The sequence below is a fragment of the Propithecus coquereli genome, unplaced genomic scaffold, assembly GCF_000956105.1.
Source record: "Propithecus coquereli isolate 6110/MARCELLA unplaced genomic scaffold, Pcoq_1.0 Scaffold142, whole genome shotgun sequence".
Taxonomy (NCBI): Eukaryota; Metazoa; Chordata; class Mammalia; order Primates; family Indriidae; genus Propithecus; species Propithecus coquereli.
In genome coordinates this window covers 5,074,413-5,093,433 of record NW_012138525.1, presented here as the reverse complement: position 1 = coordinate 5,093,433, position 19,021 = coordinate 5,074,413, and the positions used below count along the sequence as shown (strand labels likewise).

The following is a 19,021-nucleotide window of genomic DNA, read 5'->3' as shown; positions in this document are numbered from 1 at the left end:
TGGGAAGGCGGCCTGCGGCCTGGAGGACTCCAGAGGGCCAGGAAAGGACTGGAATGGCTCCACCGCCCCCAGGCTTTCCTGGTCCCATGCAGAGGCCACTCCACAGCCACCTGCAGGGGGCAAAACTGTCCTGTCCCCATTTTACAGTGGAGGAAACTGAGGCTCAGGTATGCATGGCCACGGGGCTGGGGAGAGGCAGAGGATAATTCAAATCCCAGCCTGTATTTCTTTCCTTTTCTTCCAGAACATTCTGTCCTGGCTTTCCTCCCACCTCCCTGGTCACCTTATCTCTCTCCAGCCCGGTTCCTCCTTGTCCCCCAGGCTTGGTCCCTGGCCCTTCCCCTTTTTGTTTACCCTCACTCCCCAGCCAGGTTTTCTCAAACCTTTGTGTCCCTGCCGTCACGTCCCAGCACAGACCCTGGGACTCAGGCTCGAACCAGAACAAATGTTTTGTGACCCCAACATACCCTGTGACCCAGTGCCTCCCACAGCCTCTGTCTGGCTGCATTTGCTGTCACCACCGACCACAGGCCCCTCTCTTGCTTTTGTTACTCACAGAGGGGTCTTGGCCATGAGATCCAACGCCCTAGATCGTAGCCACTCAGAGCGCAGTCTCTTCCCGGAGCTCATTAGAAATGAATGCAGCCTCCCAGGCCCTGCCCGGACCTGCGGGATCAGAACCTGCATTTTCTCAAGATGCTTGGGGGATTCATGTGCATGTTAATTTAAGTACTATTCCAGGTGACCTCGTCCAGACAAACAGCTTTAAATACCACCGGGATGCTGACGCCTGCAGGCCCCTGGGTGTCTGACCGGCATCGGGATGCTGACGCCTGCAGGCCCCTGGGTGTCTGACCGGCATCGGGATGCTGACGCCTGCAGGCCCCTGGGTGTCTGACCGGCATCGCAAACCTCACACGCCCCAAGCTGGGCTCTGTTCTCCCTCTGCAAACCCCTCCTGCCGCGGTCTCTGTCTCAGACCTTCACCTGCTCTCGTCGCACGAGCCTTGGGCCCGACCAGGGCTCTTTCTCTCAGATCCCTCGTCCAAGCCACGGCGAACCCTGCCAGTCCTCCGTCAAATACCCAGGGTTTGTAGACGCTGGTCACTTCTCACCACCACCCTCAGAATACCACGGCCTGGCCTCTCCTCTCTGGCTCCATCTGCTCTGCCCAGCGCCTCCACTGGCAACTGGCTCCCTTGGAGTCAAAGCCAAAGCCAAAGCCCCTCAGTGGCCAGTGAGGCTCACCCACGCCCTCACCAACCTCACTTTCTGCCTCCCCACATCCCTGCCTCCCCAGCCAGGCTGACCCCTTGCTATTCCTTGAACGTGCCAAGCACACACCCACCCCAGGGCCTTTGCACTTGCCGTTCCTGCTCCCAGAATCACTCTCCTAGGTAGCCACAGGGCTTGCTCCTTTGTTCTTTATGTCTGTGACCCAAAGTCACAGGGTCAGTGAGGTCTTCCCTGACCATCACACTTAAAATGGCCCTCTTCCCCCACTGGCATTCGGCCCACCTAGTGTCTTCTGACACACTACATATCGTTGTTTATTTCGTCTGTCTGCCTCTCCAGAACAGAAACCCCGTGAGGACAAGGGCTTCCCTCTGTCTGCTGCTGAATCCCCACCCTGTGCAATAGCGCCCCGCCGTGGTGGGTGTTTAATAAATGCTTGTGAGTAAACTAGTGGGCTTGACCTCTGGGCCACATGGCTCGAGGTCTCCCAGGTGATGATTCTGAGTCTCTGGGCTGTGGGTGTTGGGGGCATTGAGCCCAAGGACAGGGGCTCTGAAGAGGGGGAATGACTCCCCAAGGATGCAGGTGGTCCCAGAGGTCAGGGTCCCGTCAGACCCTGCTCTGTTCTAGAAGAGCAGTGTCCCTTACAGCTGTCCTCTCTTTCCCCGAGGAAGTGGCTCTGGGACCTGCTGCCTCCCAATCCTGCATGATTTGGCCTTCCTCATGAACCCACTCCCCCAGATCTAAAGAACCCATGAGAACCACCAAGGAGGCAGAGGATTCTACACGGCGGGCCAGGATTCTACAACCTCTGAGTTCATAGAGTGGGAAACTGAGGCCCAAGAGCAGGAGGGACCTACCCCATGAGCCATAGTGGACAACACAGGCAGGAGACTGCACTAGCTCCCCAGGAAGGGGCTGGAGCGGGAGCGGCCGGTGAGGGTCTAGCCCTGTGCCCCTGCGGCTGTGTGACCTGGGCCAAACCACACAACCTCTCTGGACCCACCTCCGCAGTGAGCAAGCCCTGCGCTCACAGGCTGCGCGTGTCCAGTAGGGCTACTGGCCCCCGCCTCTAAGCACCCCCATCGTGGAGCCGCCAGGCCTTCCTGTTTACTCGAGGCCCCTCACGCGGCTGGGAGGCGACAGCCTTGGCCTCCTTTGCTCCCCGCTTCCTTCCTCTCCCACTTCAGTGCCTCCGGCCCAGGCCCTCAGGGCCCCTGAGGCCAAGACGTGGGGGCACAGTCCAGGGGGGCATCTGAGGCCACCAACCTCAGTGGGGCTGTCCGGGAGCACTCCCTCTCTGAGACCCCAAGGTTATAGAGGCTCTGATCCTACTGACTGGTTAGAATGTTCCAGCACCTTGGAACAAGCCCCTGCCTGGAGGGCCCCTAGAGCTAAGAAGAGTGTGAGAGCAGGGACCTTCTCAGGCCCACGCTATGCCTGCCTCTCAGCCCGCCGGTGGGAAGTGAGCACACGCTGACCCCAGAGAGGCCCCTCCTCCCCGCCCCCTCCCTGGGCCCCTGCCTGTATAGGACCCCTCCAGTCCTCCCTCTGCCACCCAACCGGAACCTGCGAAATCAGAATCAACTTTTTAACAAGACCCCTCGGGACACTCACGTGCGCATTAAAGCTGGAAGCTCTGTGAATCGGACCTTCCTGTTTTTAAAACCCTATTAGATACTCTTGCCCCAGAGGCCCAACCTGAATCCTGCAACTACCTCCCGGTTTACACGGACTTCAAAGGACAGAGGAGCAAGTTAAACGACACCATGAGAAAGCCACAGATGAATCTGGAAGGAGAAATTTTCTGCAGGACAGCTGGTTCCTACACGGGCCAATGTCACAGAAGGAGGTGGAGAGTTGTCCTAGATTAAAAGAAATTTGACGTGCATCACAACCAGACGCAATGCGTGGGCCTGAATTGCATCCTGGTTTCAACAAACCGGCTATCAGGCGCATTTTAGGGACAATTGGGAACAATTGCAATAGACTAAGTATTAGCCAGGGTGGTAGCAGTGTTCATTTAGGCTATTGAAACTCTAGTTGTGAGGCCAGGTGTGGTAGCTCATGCCTGTAATCCTAGCGCTCTGGGAGGCCGAGGTGGGAGGATTGCTTGAGTTCAGGAGTTCGAAACCAGCCTGAGCAAGAGTGAGACCCCATCACTACTAAAAATATAAAAATTAGCTGGGCATGGTGGTACATGCCTGTAGTCCCAGCTACTTGGGAGGCTGAGGCAGGAGGATCCCTTGAGCCCAGGAGTTTGAGGTTGCTGTTGGCTAGACTGATGCCATGACACTCTACTCAGGGCAATGGAGTGAGACTCTGTCTCAAAAAACAAAACCAAACCCTCTGCTTGTGGTTATTTAGGAGAATGTCCTTATTCCTTAGTCATACTGGAGTCTTATTTTAGGGGCAAAGTTCCCTCATATCTGTAATTTACTTTAAAATACTTTGGCAAAAGCTAAACAATGAAGGAAGACTGTGAAAATGGTAACAATTGCTAAATGTTGCTGATGGGTATATGAGTGTTCATTATATTTTTTCCTCCAATTTTCAGTTTGAAATTTTTCATTTAAAAAAGCAAATGTAAAACAAAACTCCCCCCTCTTTCTGAGCCTCCTGTGCCCTTATGAGAAAAGCCAGATACTTAGGTCGGGATTCAAGGCCCTGCGAGCCTGGCCCCCACCCCCCGCCAGGCATGTCTCTCTCTCTCCTGCAGCCCCTCTAGCCCACAGTATCGCACCCCGAGGCCTCAGCTCTCCCCACACTCACAGGTCCCCCCACCTCTGTGGCTCTGCAGGGCTGTTCCCTCTGCCCTTCCACACCCTCTGTCTTGGAGTGAACTCCTGGGTGTCTGCAAGACTCTGCTCCAGGGCTGCGGCCCGAGTAGCTTCCCAGCACGAGGTCCCCTCTGAGCTCTGCGCACTCGGCTGCCCAGGGCTGGCCTTGGTCGAGCAGGTCTGGCGGAGTTCTGTGAACACGGCCCTCGCATGCTGCAGCCGCGTCGCGGTGGCGGGGCCCAGAACCTCTGCCTCGCCAGGGGCAGGTGCCCCGGAGATGCTCACTGAGTGCACAGACGTGCATGAAAGAAGCTCTCAAAGGAAGGTTTGTGGTGGCAAGGATGGGGGGGCGGTCACCAGAGCTTTTAAACTTTTTGCATTTTCAAATTTTCAGCAAAGAGGATGTCTGCATCTTTATATAGACAGATTATAGATTAGACAGACAGACAGATGGATGACAGATGACCGAAAGAGTATTGTTTATGTGAATAAAGTGACCGGTGAACTGGAGTTGTCAGTTTAGGTTTTCATAAACTGGGACTCACCTGAACGAATGAAGCTCTAGCGAAAAATAAAGATGCCGAGGACGACTTTATCAAGTGGCTCTCTCGCTGTGTACTGTCTGTCGTGTGTTTTCCCTCGTCTTCATGCCGAGTGCGTGTGCGTGCGTGTGTGTGGATCCAGTTTGACGAGCCAGCACCCAGGCCGCAGGTCCCGGCGTGGTCCGCGGCTCCGAGCTTGCGGCCGAGCTCCCGCACGCCCCTCCTTCGCCCCGCAGCCCCGCTCGGACCCTGCGGCCCACCCTGCGTGGCGCCCGCCTTCTCCTATCTCCCCAGAGCTACCACGTATTTATTTCATGTTCTTCTTTCAATAGACTCGCCTTTCACAACTTACAACCGTTTATTTTAAAGGAGACTTTAAATAACCAACGGAGATGGAGACAGCCCGTCATAGCGAAGGGCGCACGGCGAGCACAGTCAGTCCCAGACGCGCGTCTCCTCCAGGCAGGGGCGGCCGCCGACGGCTCTCTCGGCTTCAAGGGAGCGCAGCCAGGGCCAAACAGGTGTCAGGGACACATGAGCACCAAAGTGAGCCTTTCTCAGTGATGAGGTCACAGGAGGAAAGAGAACAGACAGGGAAGATGCTTCTCCCAGGGGATTCTGGGGCGTCTCCGAGACCCTCAGGCCCTGCGCGCTTTGGGCCAGGGCAACTGACGACCCACACCCCTTGCTCAGCGTGTTCTCACCCTAACCCTGAGGGGTGGGGTGAGGGGGACCCTGAGCCTAGTTGAGAATTGGAAATGGCTCAGAGAGGGCAGGCTGTGCCCTGGTCAGGGCCACCCGGCGCAGAACCCTCAGACCTCACCGCTGCAGGGAGGCACCCCGGCCCTGCCCTCCTGCTTCAATCACGACGCCCTTTTCAGACCCTCAGAGCTGCTCGCACCAATGAAGCCAATTTGCTGCCCGCTCCCTGCCCAGGACGCCCACACAGCCATGGCCTTGCTGCCTGCTGCAGCCCAGGCCTCGGCGGGGTTAGGCGTGGAACACACTCACAGAAAGACGAGAGGTCAGGGCCAAGGCCATGGAGCAGGGATGTGGCGGAACCCAGGCTGGGGCCCAGCTCTGCCTGGACATGAGACCCCGAGAGCAAGGACCCTGTGCTCAGCCGCTGTCAGGTCCCAGGCCCAGACGGGCCGGCTGGGCACGCCCCACCTGAGGAAGGGCCCTGCGGCTCCCACCAGAGCTGGAGCAGCTGGCTCAGGGGGGCTCGGGGGCCCTAGGATGCTTGGAAGGGTAAGGGGCTGGGGACCCCAGGCTGGGCGGGCACAAGCACATGAATCAACTCCGATTGGAAGCAAAGAAAAAGGAATAAAACTAAATGTCCTTGGAAATTCCTTTAGTGCTGGGCTGTCCATGAAAACAGGATAAAGTGGCTTCCTCTGTCTGTGCTCGGCCAGGCGGGGTGGAGGCGCTGGGCTCGGGCCAGGAGGGCCTCGACCCAGGACAGGGCTGGGGCGGGGCTCTGAGCTGGGGAAGGGGATCCAGCGTCGCTATTTCAGGGCGTCCAGGTGGGTGCAGACCTGGGAGAAGACACTGTCCACGGAGCCTTCGGCATTGACCTGCAGGGAGACGGGCCGTGAGGGCTGGGTGGGCTCTGCCGAGGCAGAGGGCCGACCTCGCCCAGGGCCAGGCCTGGCTCCCCCAGCCCAGCCTCAGTGGACAGCAGCCCTCACTGAACCAGCCGGGAAACCGAGGCCCAGAGAGGGGAGCTGGCCCAAGGCCGTACAGGCGAGGCTGAGTCAGGCGAGGACCCAGGCTTCCGGGGTCCCCTCTGGCGGGGGAGGCAGGCGCACCTTGCGCACGATGCCGCGTTTCTCATAGAAGGTGATGACGGGTTCTGTGGCCTTGTAATAGGTCTCCAGCCGCTTCTTTATGGTCTCCTCATTGTCATCCACACGCCCGCTGCTCTCGCCACGCTTCAGGAGCCGCTTGGTCATAGTCTCAGGGCCTGCGTCCACATACAGCAGCAGTGTGGGCTGTCCGATCTGTGGGTGGGGCACCACGTCATGGGGACCCCGTTCCTGCCCCCTGGGGCCGTCTCCTCTCCATCTCTCCGCTTCTGAGGCCCTACTCGAGACTCACTCAGACCTTCAGTCCCTTTCCCAGGGCAGCCTAAGGGATGTCCCTAAAATCAATCTTCCCTGCCACTCTCCTGCTCAAACCTCTCCCATGGCTCCCCAGTGCCCTCAGGAGAAAGCCCACACTCCTCACCAGACCTACAGGGCCTGCGTGGCTGGGCCCCACCGCCCCACCGTTCCATGCTCTCCTTGCTTCAGCCACAGACTCTGCTCTAGGCTCTCATCCACCTCTGCCCCATGCCAGTCCTGTGCTCGTGCTCTTCCCTCTGCTAGGAGCCTCTCCCTAGAACACAGTCTAACCCACCTTCACCTCAACACCAAGCCTGTCCTTCAGGGTCCAGCTCAATCTCGTTCCTTCGGGGCTGTCTGCCCGGATGCCCCCACCCCCCAACTCCCGACCTTGGGGACAGGCTCTTGGGGCCCCATTTATTTCTCCCTTGAGTGCGGTCCTGAGGGCAGGCAGGCAGCTGCTGTACGCCTTCCAGGCTGGATAAGGACTTGACAGAGGGCAAGGGATAAGGGAAGGGGTGAGGGGCTGCTGAGTTCTGGGGGACTCTGAGCCAGGTTGCTGTTGTTGGAATAGTGTGTCATCTGCAGGATGACTTGGAAGGACAACAAGGAATAAGGCCCTGAAGTCCCTGCCCTGCTCAGTTCAGTCACCAGTGCCCCTCCACGGTGTCCCCTGCCCAGGCTGGTCAACACACCGAGGAGACAGTAGCCTTTCCTGCAGCCTGACCACGAGTCCCCGAGAGCAGGTCCCCAGGCTTGGCATGGCCCAGCCCAGCAAGCCCAGTGAGGAAGGGCCCTGGGTCTCCCACCAGAGCTAGGGAAGGCAGCTGCTGCAGCCTCAGGATTGGGGCTGAGACCCTCAAAGCCCTGCCTCCCCCTTCCTGACTGCCTGGGCCAGTCCCCAAGGGCCTCCATGCCGCTGTCGACCCAGACCCCTCATTAAAGTCCCGCGGGTACTGCCTGTCACAGGGACTTGGCAGGAGGAAGCCTGACCTCCAGGCCGACCTCTGCCCAGGCTCTCTCTGCCCCATCCAGCTCTGTGACCTCGGGCAAGTCACCTGCCCTCGCTGGGCCTCGGTTTCCTTGCTTGCAATACCCAACCCGATACCCATCCCTTCCTCCTGGGTAGTTCAGGATTCAGGGGGACAGCGTCAGCTGCCTTCAGGGAGGGTGGCTCCTGCTTCCTGATGACCCCACATGAGCCACCCTGGTGCTCCTATCTTACAGATGACCGTGGTGGCAAAGGCTGGGCCTGGCCCCAGCAGTCTGACTGCCTCCAAGGCCACCACCTCCCCCTCATCCATCAGCTGCTGAGCTCCTCCAGGGCACAGACCCACGGTCTCCCAGGGACACGCACGGTAGGTACACCCCAGGTGGAGGTGATAAATCCACGAGTGCCAGCCAAGCCTCTGGGCTGGGAGTCCCAGGCTGAGATTCTGGCCGTGGGGCCTCAGTTTCCCGGTTAGGACAGTGGGCCTTTAGCCTGGGGAGATGGCACCGGGCATTGCCAGCCCCAGGAAAGCTCTGGCCCTTTATTTAGCCAGGCGAGCGACCCTCACCTCCAGGCGGCCCTTCCTCCTTTGGTGAAGCCCTGGTGCCCCCTGGTGTCCAGAGCCAAGAAGACCAGATGCCCGGACACCTGGAGGCCACTGCAGGGCTGGGCCATGTGCGGAGCCTGCCGCCCTCAGCAGCACCCACAGCCGCCCCAGGAGGGACGGGGACTTCCATTAACCCCATTTCTAGATGTGGCCCTGAGGGTCGCAGGTGACATTGCACAGCTGGTATGTGCTGCCTGGCATCTGACCACAGGGTCCAGAGTCCAGGGTCTGAAGGAAGCCGGCCAACCTCATGTCACAGAGGGAAACTGAAGTCTGGAGCTGGGCAAACACTTTCTTGAGGTTTTGCAGCCACTTACAGGTTAAGAAAGACAGTCTCCTGCTCCTGGATGAGGCTCAAAGCTACGGAAGCCCAAGACGGCCCCGGAGAGATGGGGGGTTGGCTGGGGTCTGGTCCTGCCCCCAGCCCACTGGGATGCACGGCCAGCCCCCACACACCCTTGCCGGCCTCTCTCCTAGGCACTTGCACCCCCATCTGCTTCCCCGTGTGGCCTCATGACACCAGAGGCAGAGGCGTACATGTGCGCGCGCCTGTGTATGCACACACACGTGCACCCTTGTGCATATGTGCACCGCATCCGTGTACATATGTGTGGGCATGTGTGCACATGCCTGTGGCCTTGTGTATGCAAACTTGTGGGCCCATGCACGTGTATGTACCTGTGTCCATGTGTTTGTGCATGATGCGTGCACAGGTACATGTGTTTACATGTATGTATGTGCTGTGCATGTGCCCGTGTCCGTGTGGGTGCTTGTGTGAGGTGCCCCCACCTTGTGCAAGGTGTTCCTGATGGGCACTGTGCTAGGAAGCTCAGAGCCATTATCCTCTGGGCCTGCTCTTTCCAGCCAGACTCCCCGTCGCTCCTGGAAGGAGACCAGATGCCCCTCCCTGACGTTCGAGGCCTCTAGCCAGGCCTGAACCCCCTCGCGCACATCACCCTGGGTCAGTGTGCCCACATACTGTGCTCTCCCCACAGCGGCCGTACCCTTCCACCCTGCCAATGCTGTTCCCTGCCCCTCCTGTGTGTTTACCGGGCGCCAAGCCCCACACTGGAAGGGAGCATCCTCTCTAATCCCCACGCTGCCTTTTACAGATCTATGACCTGTCACCCCCATTCTGCAGTTGGATAAACAGGTTCAGAGATGCAGAACAAATGGCCCCAAGGTCTCAAGATGTTGAGCTGGAACCTGAGCCCAGGTTTGTGACCTCCCCAGTTTGGGGCTTTCCCTTCTTCTAGACCTTTCCTTCTAGGCTTCCAGAAAGTCTTCCTGGTTTTCCTCCTCACCCACACCCCATGAATCAGCCTCTCTCCTTCTCCCCCACCACACCCCGAACTCTGCCCTGTATCGCAGCTCCTGCCTTACCCGCCGCTCAAACTCTTCTCCCTGCTGCACCTCCCGCGGGTAGCCGTCGATCAGGAAGCCTTTGGAAGTATCTACTTTGGCCACCATGGCGTCGCGGAGCATGTCCAACACTGTCTCCTGGGGCACAGCAGGAGGAAGGGGCCGTGAGCCTCCCCATCCCTTCTCTAGGCTGTTGCTTGTGCTGGTCCCATTGCCTGAAACGCTCCTCCCCGCTGACACAAATGTCCCAAACAGGCCTCCCGCCCCAGGAAGCCTCCGCAGAACTGTGGAGCCCTTGACTGGATGAATGATTCACGCACGCCACGCCACGGCGTTTGCCGAGCCCTCCTCCCAGCCGGTGCCGGTCTGAGCCCTGAGGACACCGCTCTGTGCAAATCAGACCTTCCCTGTCCTGGGGAAGCTCAGGGTCTGATGAGGGACCGATAATTCCACTGTTGATTCATCAATTTCCCAGCACGACACAAGGTGTACGAGCAAAGAAGGGAAGCTAATGGAATATAAAATTAGGGGGGGTCTTAGCCCTAATCTGGGGAGTCGGGGGGTCTGAAAACTGAAGAGGAAAGAACATTCCAGGCAGAAAGGAGTGTGGCCAGTTTGAAGGGACACAAAGGCCAACGTGGCCAGAGGACGGAGTACAGGGGAGAGTGGGCAGCAGGGCAGGGTCCTGCAGGGTCTTGGGAGCTTCCAGAAGGACTTTTGTGCTACAGGCAGTGGGAGCCACGGGACGGTTTGGAGCCAGGGAGGGAGGGCTGTGGTCAGCCTTGCCAGTATGCCGAGGGCTTTGCTGGCACGTGCCTGCTCAGGGTCACCGTCACCCATTCCCCTCACGCCACCAGGACTCACTCACCAGCGGTACCAGCTGCCCCTTTTCCATGATTTCCGACAGCTTCTTGCCTCTGGCCGAGCCCGAGCTGACCTCGGCCCTCAGCAGGTCCCCAGTAGAGAGGTGGGTGTAGCCGTACTTCTGCACGATCTTCTCACACTGGGTGCCCTTCCCCGAGCCAGGCCCGCCTGCAAGGGCCCACCCATTCAGAAACCCTGAGATGGGGGGCTGCCAGGGACCTCAGCAAGGGAGGGGCAGAGCCCAGGGTGCAGCCCCAGGCCTGGGCTTCCACCGGCGCCTGCAAAGACCCTTCCCACTTGCCACATCACCTGCCTGCCTGCGACTCACCCACCACAAAGATGATCTTGGTTTTCTTCAGCTTCTCTGTGGGAGAGAAAAGGGGAGCAGGGTTCAGTCACTCGCTTGGCCAATAGCCAGAGGCACCTCTGGGGTCCCAGGCCTGTGCTGCACCCCAGGCAAGGGGACAGACATGGCTCGCACTCCTATCACAGAGGCAGACAAGTCCCAGCCCAGAGTTAGCAGTGATGTGCTCTAAAGCTCGGAGGCTGGAGGGTTCGGGGAGGGGTGGGTGTTCCAGGCAGAGGGACCGGCAGAGGCTGAGGTCTGGAGGCTAAGGGGCTGGGAGGCCACTCTCATGGGGCCTCCCTGTTTGTGGCTGGGCTCCAGGGGCTGGTCACCTCTGGCCTTCAGGTCTTCCTCGCTGTGGCGGTCACTGGACGAACAGCAGCCCATGGTCCTAATCTGCTGTGGCCTTTCCCCTCCCCTCCCAGGACTGGGCCTGCCCATCGCCCGCCTCCCCGCAGTGCGAACGTCAAGCTGGCAACCACAACATATGTTGCTGTGGAGACGGTTGCCGGGGAGGAGGGCTGCGGTGGGCACGTGGAACTCTTGCCCGGACTGGGAGGTGAGCTTGTGTTCCAGCCTCCGCCTCGCTGCCGTTAGATCTGGGCAGAGGGAAACTGAGGCCTAGAGAGGGAAGGGCCTGCACAAGGGGTGTCAGAACCGGAACTGGAACCCCAGTCTCTGCCCCGGGCTTCCCAGGCCTCCCCTCTTCTCAGGCTGTAACCCACCCTGCTGTGTGACCTCAGGGAAGGAGAAACATCCGTCCCCCTCTGGTTCTCTGTCTCTGGCCCACTGAGGAGGCGGCTGGCGTCTCCCGGGGCCCTCTTGGCTCTGAGGCTGGAGGAGCTGTCACAATGACTTCTCCTTTGGGCTCCATCCCCAGGGGAAGGCACAGGCCGGGGGCAGGGGGAGGCCACAGCGCTGTGGTGGCTGATGTTCGAAGCTCGGGGTGGAAGGGTGACCACTGGCTCTAGGCAGCTGCAGCAGTCAGGCCTGCGAGCTCCTTTAAGATCTGCCTAGGCCAAGGCACGGTGCCAGGGCCTGGAAAGATGCGGCTGCCAGCAGCCTGGGTCGGCCTGTTCTGGGCTCTCTGCCTGCCCTCTGTCTCCCTCCCACCCACAGGAGCCAGGAGGGCCCAAGACCTCCTCAAGACCCCCCTGGATGACAGGGAAACTGAGTCCCAGAGAGGGACGGGAACTTGCCTCATCCTAAAAGCTTGGCACTTTGCATACTCAGGGCCTGTCCAGGGGGCAGGCCTCCCCTCCTCCGTACCCCCTCTCTAGAAAGAGGCAGGGATTCAGCTCCACAAACACCAGCGTAGGAGGGGAGCCCTGGGGCCCTCAGGAGCCTCAGGGAGGCCTTGTTGCTTCTAAAATTAATCTTGGAGCTGGCACAGCCCGTGAGAGCCCAGAGGAGGATGCTGGTGGCTCCCAGACAGGCCCACTCCGGCAGCCCTGGAGCCTCCTCCAGCCCCCCCAGAACGCCCTGCGAGTGTACCCCCTGCACGGACAGGCGCACTGAGGCCGGGCGACAAGTGGGATGGAGAGGAGCCTCGTACCTTCCATCCTGCCGAGGTCCTGGGAGCCGAGTCAGTGCTCTGCAAGACAAGGGCACAGGTTGTGGGGGCTTCTCCTCCCCACCCTGATCTGCTCCCGCCAAGCCTCACCCAGGCCCCACATGCAATCTGAGGGTAGAGGGGCCGCTGGGGCCTTGGAAGAGTCACCTCTCCTCTCTGGCTTCCATTGCCTCATCTGTCACAGGAGGGCAGTACCCCCGCCCACTCCCACCCCCCTCCGTTCTCGCTAGAGGAGCAAGGAGGGTGAGGGCAGTGAGCTGCTCCCCAGCCACTGCCAGGAAACAGGGCACGGGTCCAGCATCGCCCAGATGCCTTGACAACGCTCCCCAGGGCTGGGGAAAGCTGCCAGGAGGCAGACGGAGCTACGTGTGTCCTCATCTGGGACAAGGTTTGGATGAGGATGCTCCAAGGGACACAGAGGCCTGAGGGGAGGGATCAGCAGGAGCTACTCACGGGGACATAGCCCTTTGCAGTTTTCAAAGTGAGGTGGTCCCAGGCTCTTGCCCCCGTGCAGGTCCATCTTACAGTGGCTGCACAGGGCCGCTGACCGCCCCCCCTCACCCAGCCTCACTACCCGCCTTCCCCTCAGCATGCAAGGAGACCCCATCGCTGCTGTGTCCCCACTCTGTGCTTCCCCAGCCCCCGGTACTGCCCGCGGCGCCCTTCCCCACAGTCCTGCAGAGCTGCCCTCCATACACCTTTGGCCTCCATGTCTTCACCCCACACCAGCCCTCTCCAAGGCCACTAGTGACCATCACAGCCACTCTTGCCTGAACCTCACTCGACCCTTGATTCTGGGACCCCACCCCAGGCCCCTCCAACGCCCTCTCACTCTTGGCTTCAGTCTCCCTGTGCAGCCAGCCCAGGCCTCCCTCCCAAGCCCAGGACATCCACGCCCCAAAGACCCCATAGACCCCTCAGTTACTTAACAGCCCTGCTGAGTCCCCGGCTCCAGGCCCTGATCACTAAGCAAGAGACTGGGTCAGTATGAAAGCTCTTCTCCCACACCCCTGCACCCCCACCTCCCAACCTCCCTGCTCCTGAGCCTCTCTCCAATCCATGATCTCACCACGACGTCCTTGTCCTAAGCAAGGGGCCTGGGCCACTCTTCCCACCTGTGCATGGGGGAACTCCTGGCCACTATACCCCACCAGGCAATCTGCAGGATTTTCTCTGACAAGCATCGAATTGGATCATGTCACACACTTGCTTACAACCTTCCATGCATGACCCTCTCAGCTCCCAAGACAAAGTCTGGGCCCCTTAACATAGCTGACAGGGCCCCTCCGCCCTCTGCAGACCTCTCAGCTGCCACTGGCACTGCTTGGAGCTCCCTCACCCACCATGATGGTGCCCCCTCAGGCCTTGGCAGACGGTGTACTCAATGCCTGGATACCTTTCCCCACCTCGACATTGTGTGGGACTCAGCTCGGATGTCACCTCCTTCAGGAAGCCTTCCTGGACTCTGCCCTCCAGTCCCATGCTGGCAGGTGCCTCCTCTGACCTTCCCCTGGCATCGCACACACCACACTGTATTGGGCCTCTTCACTACACTGCGGGCCTGTGTCCTCACCAGCTGGGCCTGGCCCAGGGTTGGGAGCCCATTCCATCCCCACTGCTGTCTTGGGAGGGGACTGAGGCTCGGAGAGGACAGACTAGCTCGAGGGCCCGGCTGGGGTCAAACTTGGGTCTGGTTTTCTGCTGCTCTGGGCCTGGCACCTGGCAGGACCTTCAGCACCTTTACCGATGGCCTCTGCAGCTTGTGGGGCATGAGTTATAGCCCTTTTCCTGCTGAGTGTGCTCAAGCAGGGGTAGGAGCTGCCAAGCACCCCTTAGCAGCTGCCCGGGGGTAGAGGAGTGTCCCCAGCCGGGGACAACCACAGTGAAGCCCTGAGAAGTGGCTCGACTCTGCCCCACCCGCTCCTAGTAACCTAAGCCGCTCTGTCCTGCTGGCACCTGCCACTTCCTTGACCCAAAATAACTTGGGTTGTGAGGAGGCCTCCCAGAGGCCAGGGGTCCAGGACAGAGTTGGGTTACGGGCTAAGCAACAGGCCGTATAAGGCCCCCAGGCCAGGGCCCCAGCCACTCCTAGCATCACTGAGTGGCCTGCTAAGTGGCCTGGGGAGCCTGGGTCAAGAGGGACAATGAATTAACTCCAACTACAAGGTGAGGCCGGGGCAAGGCCCAGGTATCCCAGCTCCTGCCCAACAGCAGCCTTCCCAGCACTCGGCAACCAACTGGTGTTCAAATCCCAGCTCCACCACTCAGCTGTGTGACCTTGGGCAGCCAGAGTCCCCTCTCTGGGCCTGTCCCGCCGCTGCTGGAGAGTGCTGAGTGGGCAGCTGAGCAGTGCTGCAGGAAGGTCCCAAGTGCTGGGCTGGTCCTGGGGCTCCTGCCAGAAGGCTGGGACAGGGGCTAAGCATCCGGGGGCTTCCAGTTCCCTCAACACTCGAAGTGACGTGACAGGAGAGCCCCTCCCAGCACGTAGGCTGCCCCTGCCCTGATCCTCTGGGGCAGGGAGCCAGGCCACAGTCCCCCCTCTATGGGCCCCAGCTGGGACGTGCCAAGGGCAGGGACCTGGAGCCCTAAGGAGTGACAAAGCGGTGACTGTCTGAGAGGCTGGGAGGAGCTGCAGTGCACACACACGCACACGCATGCACAGATCCACAGAGGCACAGACAGTGAGGCACAGCCAGAGCTGGGAGAATACACACACGCATACACACAGATCATACCCACAGATACAAACACACACACACACACACACACACACACACACACAAAACCCAAGGACAGCGACACAAACACGCCCCCGGCCTCCCCCCAGGTGTCACTCCCCCCTCCCCGCTCCGACATCCACCCAGCACACACTGACCTGGGGAGGGGTGCAGGTGGGCGCTGGGGCCAGTGCGTGCCCTGCCTGTCCTCGCCGGCCGCCTGCACAGGCGACTATTTATAAGGCTGTCAGCGCGCGCGCGGCATGCCGGGAGCCAGCGCTCCCAGAGAGGGCAGGGAGGGAGGGAAGGGGGGAAACCGGGAATGGAGGGAGACCGCCTGAGCCCGAACGACGGAAGCCAAGGCAAGGCTGGCGCCCCCGCCCCGTGCACCCCCTGGTGGCTGGGCCCACACATGTGCACTACCCTCTACAGTTTGCCAAGAGTTTTCCATTCCTCTGTTACTGCCACTGTGCCCAGGGTACGCTGCAGGGTACAAGGCTAGGCTTTCTGGACGGCAGCTGGAGACACTGAGGCCCAGAGAGGAGAGGCTCTTGCACAAGATGCCACAGTGCATTGGTGGCAGAGAGAAGCCAGACCAGGGAGGGAAGGGAGGGAGGCAGGAGGCGTGGACCATGGGGCTTTGCTGGCCCCTCCTCAGAGCCTGCCCAGAGGCTCTGGGGCCAGCCCTACCTGGGACTCCTCCTCCCCTGTTGGGAGGGGCCCTTCAAGCTCCCCTGGAACTGAAACTCCCCAGGGCCACAAAGGCCACCCATATAATGTAGAAGATTATAAAAAAACTCAGCCCTGTCCCCATGGAGCTGCAAGGCAGCTCCCAGTGAGTCAGTGCTGGGATGCGGGACATTCGAATGCTGGGGGTACCCAGGAGGGGGGCGGATAATCCTGATGAAAAGAATAGCTCCCGCTAATGAGCACTCACGGTGCCCCTTAAACACGGGGGAGGAATGTGAGGCCAGCGTGTCAATTGCCTGCCTGAGCTTCCCTGTAGAAAGCCGTGTGTTTACCCAGCATTTTCCAGAGGGACTGGCACTTAACAGGAGATCCTCAATAGTGTAGCGAGTCGGAACGAGAGCCCATGATTGTCCGGCTTCAGGACTTAAGCACACGAACACCCACCAGATCGCATCACAACCTTGAAGGCAGCAGCCCCGGATGGCAGGGTGGACTGAATTTGGAATTTGTCTTATAGGCACTAGGGAGCCATGGAAGGTGTTTGAGCAAGACAGTGAGACAACCTTAGGTGGTGGTGCCTTACCAACAACAGCACCCAGATGCCAGGAGGCCTGTGTCCAGTCCCAGCTCTGCTACCTGTGGTGTCAGGCAAGTCCTTACTGCTTGGGAGCTTAGTTGGAGGTGGACGCTCCGGGGCAGAGGCTCTGCATTAGAAGCTGTTTGAGGCCCTCTCATGGGTGTGTGCACTGGCACAACCTTTGGGAAAAGCAAATTGACGGTGTAAATCGAAACTTCGGATGTGCCCTTTGACTTTTAGAAATTCATTTCAAATAAACACATGTGGGCACAAAATTCACACAGGAAGGTTTTCCAGTGCCGGTGGGGACTGACCGGGTTGGTGGCACAGCCAGGGGAGGTGAGGAGTCCGAGTGAGAAACGAAGCCCACGTTCTTCGCGGCTGGTGGTGCGAGAGGCCCCGGACACACAGCGTTGGTGAGAAATTGCCAAAAAGCCCAAATGTGCTGGTCCGATCCCACCCGCATAAAAATGACTCTAAATACACAGGGGTGTGTTGTAGTGTGTGTAAAATCTATTCCCATATATATATATATATATATTTGGCATTTTAATTCCGCAAAATTAAAATCATGTCGTTTTGCATTCAAATTGATAGCATCTTAGAACTGATGAAATGAAACAGGGCTGAGAAGGCGGCTGTGGGGTGCGTGACCACCTGGCTATAGGCGAGACTTTCAGTTCCTACGTAAGGGCTTCCCCAAGCTTTTTTTTGATCCTCCATACAACAAGCATCTATTACTTTATATAAAACAATTTTAACATGGATGAACCTTGAGGGCATTATGCTGGTTAAATAAGCCGGTCATAAACAGAAAAACAGCGTATGATTCCGTTTATTGAGGCATCTAAAGGAGGGAAACTCACAGAAACAGAAAAGTAGCATGGCGGCTGCCTGGGCTGGGGCGAGGGGAGAGGGTGAGCCGCTGGCTCATAGGGACAGAGTTTCAGATCTGCAAGACGGAAAAGTTCTGGAGATCTGTTGTACAACAGTGTGAAAATGGCTAAGCTGGTTAATTTTATGCGATGTGTTTTTTTTAACACAATTTAAAAATAAAAAGGTTTTAAATAAAAAGACAATTTTAAGTACCTGTTTTAATTATTTCATTTGTATATGAATGATGGATTTTCCACCAATGCTGGGATATTAAAGTTTCAGGGTTTTATTTCCCAGCTATAAGCTAAAGAAAGAAAAAAGGAGGAAGGAGGGGGGAGGGAAAAAGAGGCAAAGGGAAAGCAAAAAAACTGCATGGAGGAAAGATCTGGAAGATTATACCCTACATTGTTAACAGGGAATAGGGCTGGGTGATGTCTTCCTTTCTACCCTATATCATTCCTACATTTAAGTTGTTTTATGACCAAAAATCTAAAAACACAAACATATAAAAATGAAACCAATTTTTGAAAACATTTAAAAAATATTTTGGTGAAAGAAAGAATTCCAAGGCTTGAAAACAAACCAGCACCAGGGTGGAGGATTCTGGGGCCTCCTCACTCTGAAGTTCACAGCCGGATCCTCAGGTCAGCAGGCAGGGGGCCAAAGGTAGGAAACAGCTGGATCGGAAACCCAGAGAGGAGCGGCTGCCACTGGCTAGGGCTGCAGCTAGGGGAGTCGCAGGGGGAGACACCCCACCCCCAAGGAGGGTGGGCACAGGACAGGGGGAGACACCCCCCCCAAGGAGGGTGGGCACAGGACCCTTTCCACAGAGGTGGGGCCGCACGGACTTTGCAGGGGTAACTGGTAGAGGGGTGCAGGTGTGGGTGTGGCGGACCTCGAACACCAAACGAGGAGGTGGGTTTGGCCCTGGCCAGTGAATGGGGAGCCAGGGAAGGTTTCAGAGCAGAGAGCCATGCTGAGGGGGCTTCGGGGAGCTAACTCTGGCAAGTGGACCAGTCCCCACAGGGTCCCATTTGAGGGGGTGAGAGTTTGAGGAGTTGGGGTTGAGGCCCACCACAGTCCCACCTCCTGATGCTAAACTGGAACTTCCCCAGGGTCCACCCCAGCAAGACCTCCTCTTGACACCCTCCTCCAGACCTCCCTTCATGCCCACGGGTGGGCAGAGAGAAGAGCCACAGCATTCTGGGAGAAATTCCACCCGAAACCTCCTCCTGGGCCCAGATTCGCCATCATGGCCTGGGGCTGGAAGTGCACCATGTTCCAATATCCCCACAGCCACACTGGGCGTTAGACTTTGCGAGGCATCTCTGTCCCTCCAGTACCCTCCCCCAACAGCCATCATTACTGCGTCTGCTCAGCCCCTGGGCCCCCCCATCCTGCTGCAGCCCCTCTCGGTCCCACTGGGTCCCACTGGACTTCTCCAAGCAAGAAGGATGGAGGCTTTGCCCCCTCAAGCTGACACTCAAGGCCCTTTGCCATCTGGCCCCAAGCAGTTTGGTCCTCACTGCTGCCTCCCGCTGTGGCTGAGGCTGGCTGGGGCCATTCCTCCCCCCACCCAGGCGCTCCCTCATCAATGGCCTAACACAGCACAGTACATGGCCTGTGGCTGGTGATTGACTAGATGAACTGAGAGACAAATGCGAGGTGCCATTCTTGCCTCCCAGCCTCGGTGGCCCACCATCCGGCTGGCCCGGCGCCCAGGGAAAGCTCTTTTTCCTGTCCCCAGCAGCACGG

General features: G+C 58.8%; 1 protein-coding gene across 2 annotated transcripts; it reads right to left on the bottom strand.

Annotated features, from left to right (window-relative positions):
- Window positions 1-5,895: 5,895 nt before the first annotated feature.
- Window positions 5,896-15,348, bottom strand: AK1 (adenylate kinase 1). 2 transcript variants are annotated; one of them, XM_012639768.1, is made up of 7 exons: window positions 15,282-15,348; window positions 12,389-12,427; window positions 10,816-10,851; window positions 10,492-10,655; window positions 9,645-9,761; window positions 6,370-6,561; window positions 5,896-6,135 (listed from the first exon to the last, which is right to left on the bottom strand). In XM_012639768.1, the coding sequence occupies exons 2-7, from the start codon at window positions 12,393-12,395 to the stop codon at window positions 6,067-6,069; spliced, it is 585 nt and encodes a 194-aa protein (XP_012495222.1). In that variant the 5' UTR covers window positions 12,396-12,427; window positions 15,282-15,348; the 3' UTR covers window positions 5,896-6,066. The 2 variants fall into 2 exon arrangements, with proteins under 2 accessions (XP_012495222.1, XP_012495221.1); XM_012639767.1 differs by lacking the exons at window positions 12,389-12,427; window positions 15,282-15,348 and adding an exon at window positions 11,166-11,220.
- Window positions 15,349-19,021: the final 3,673 nt, after the last annotated feature.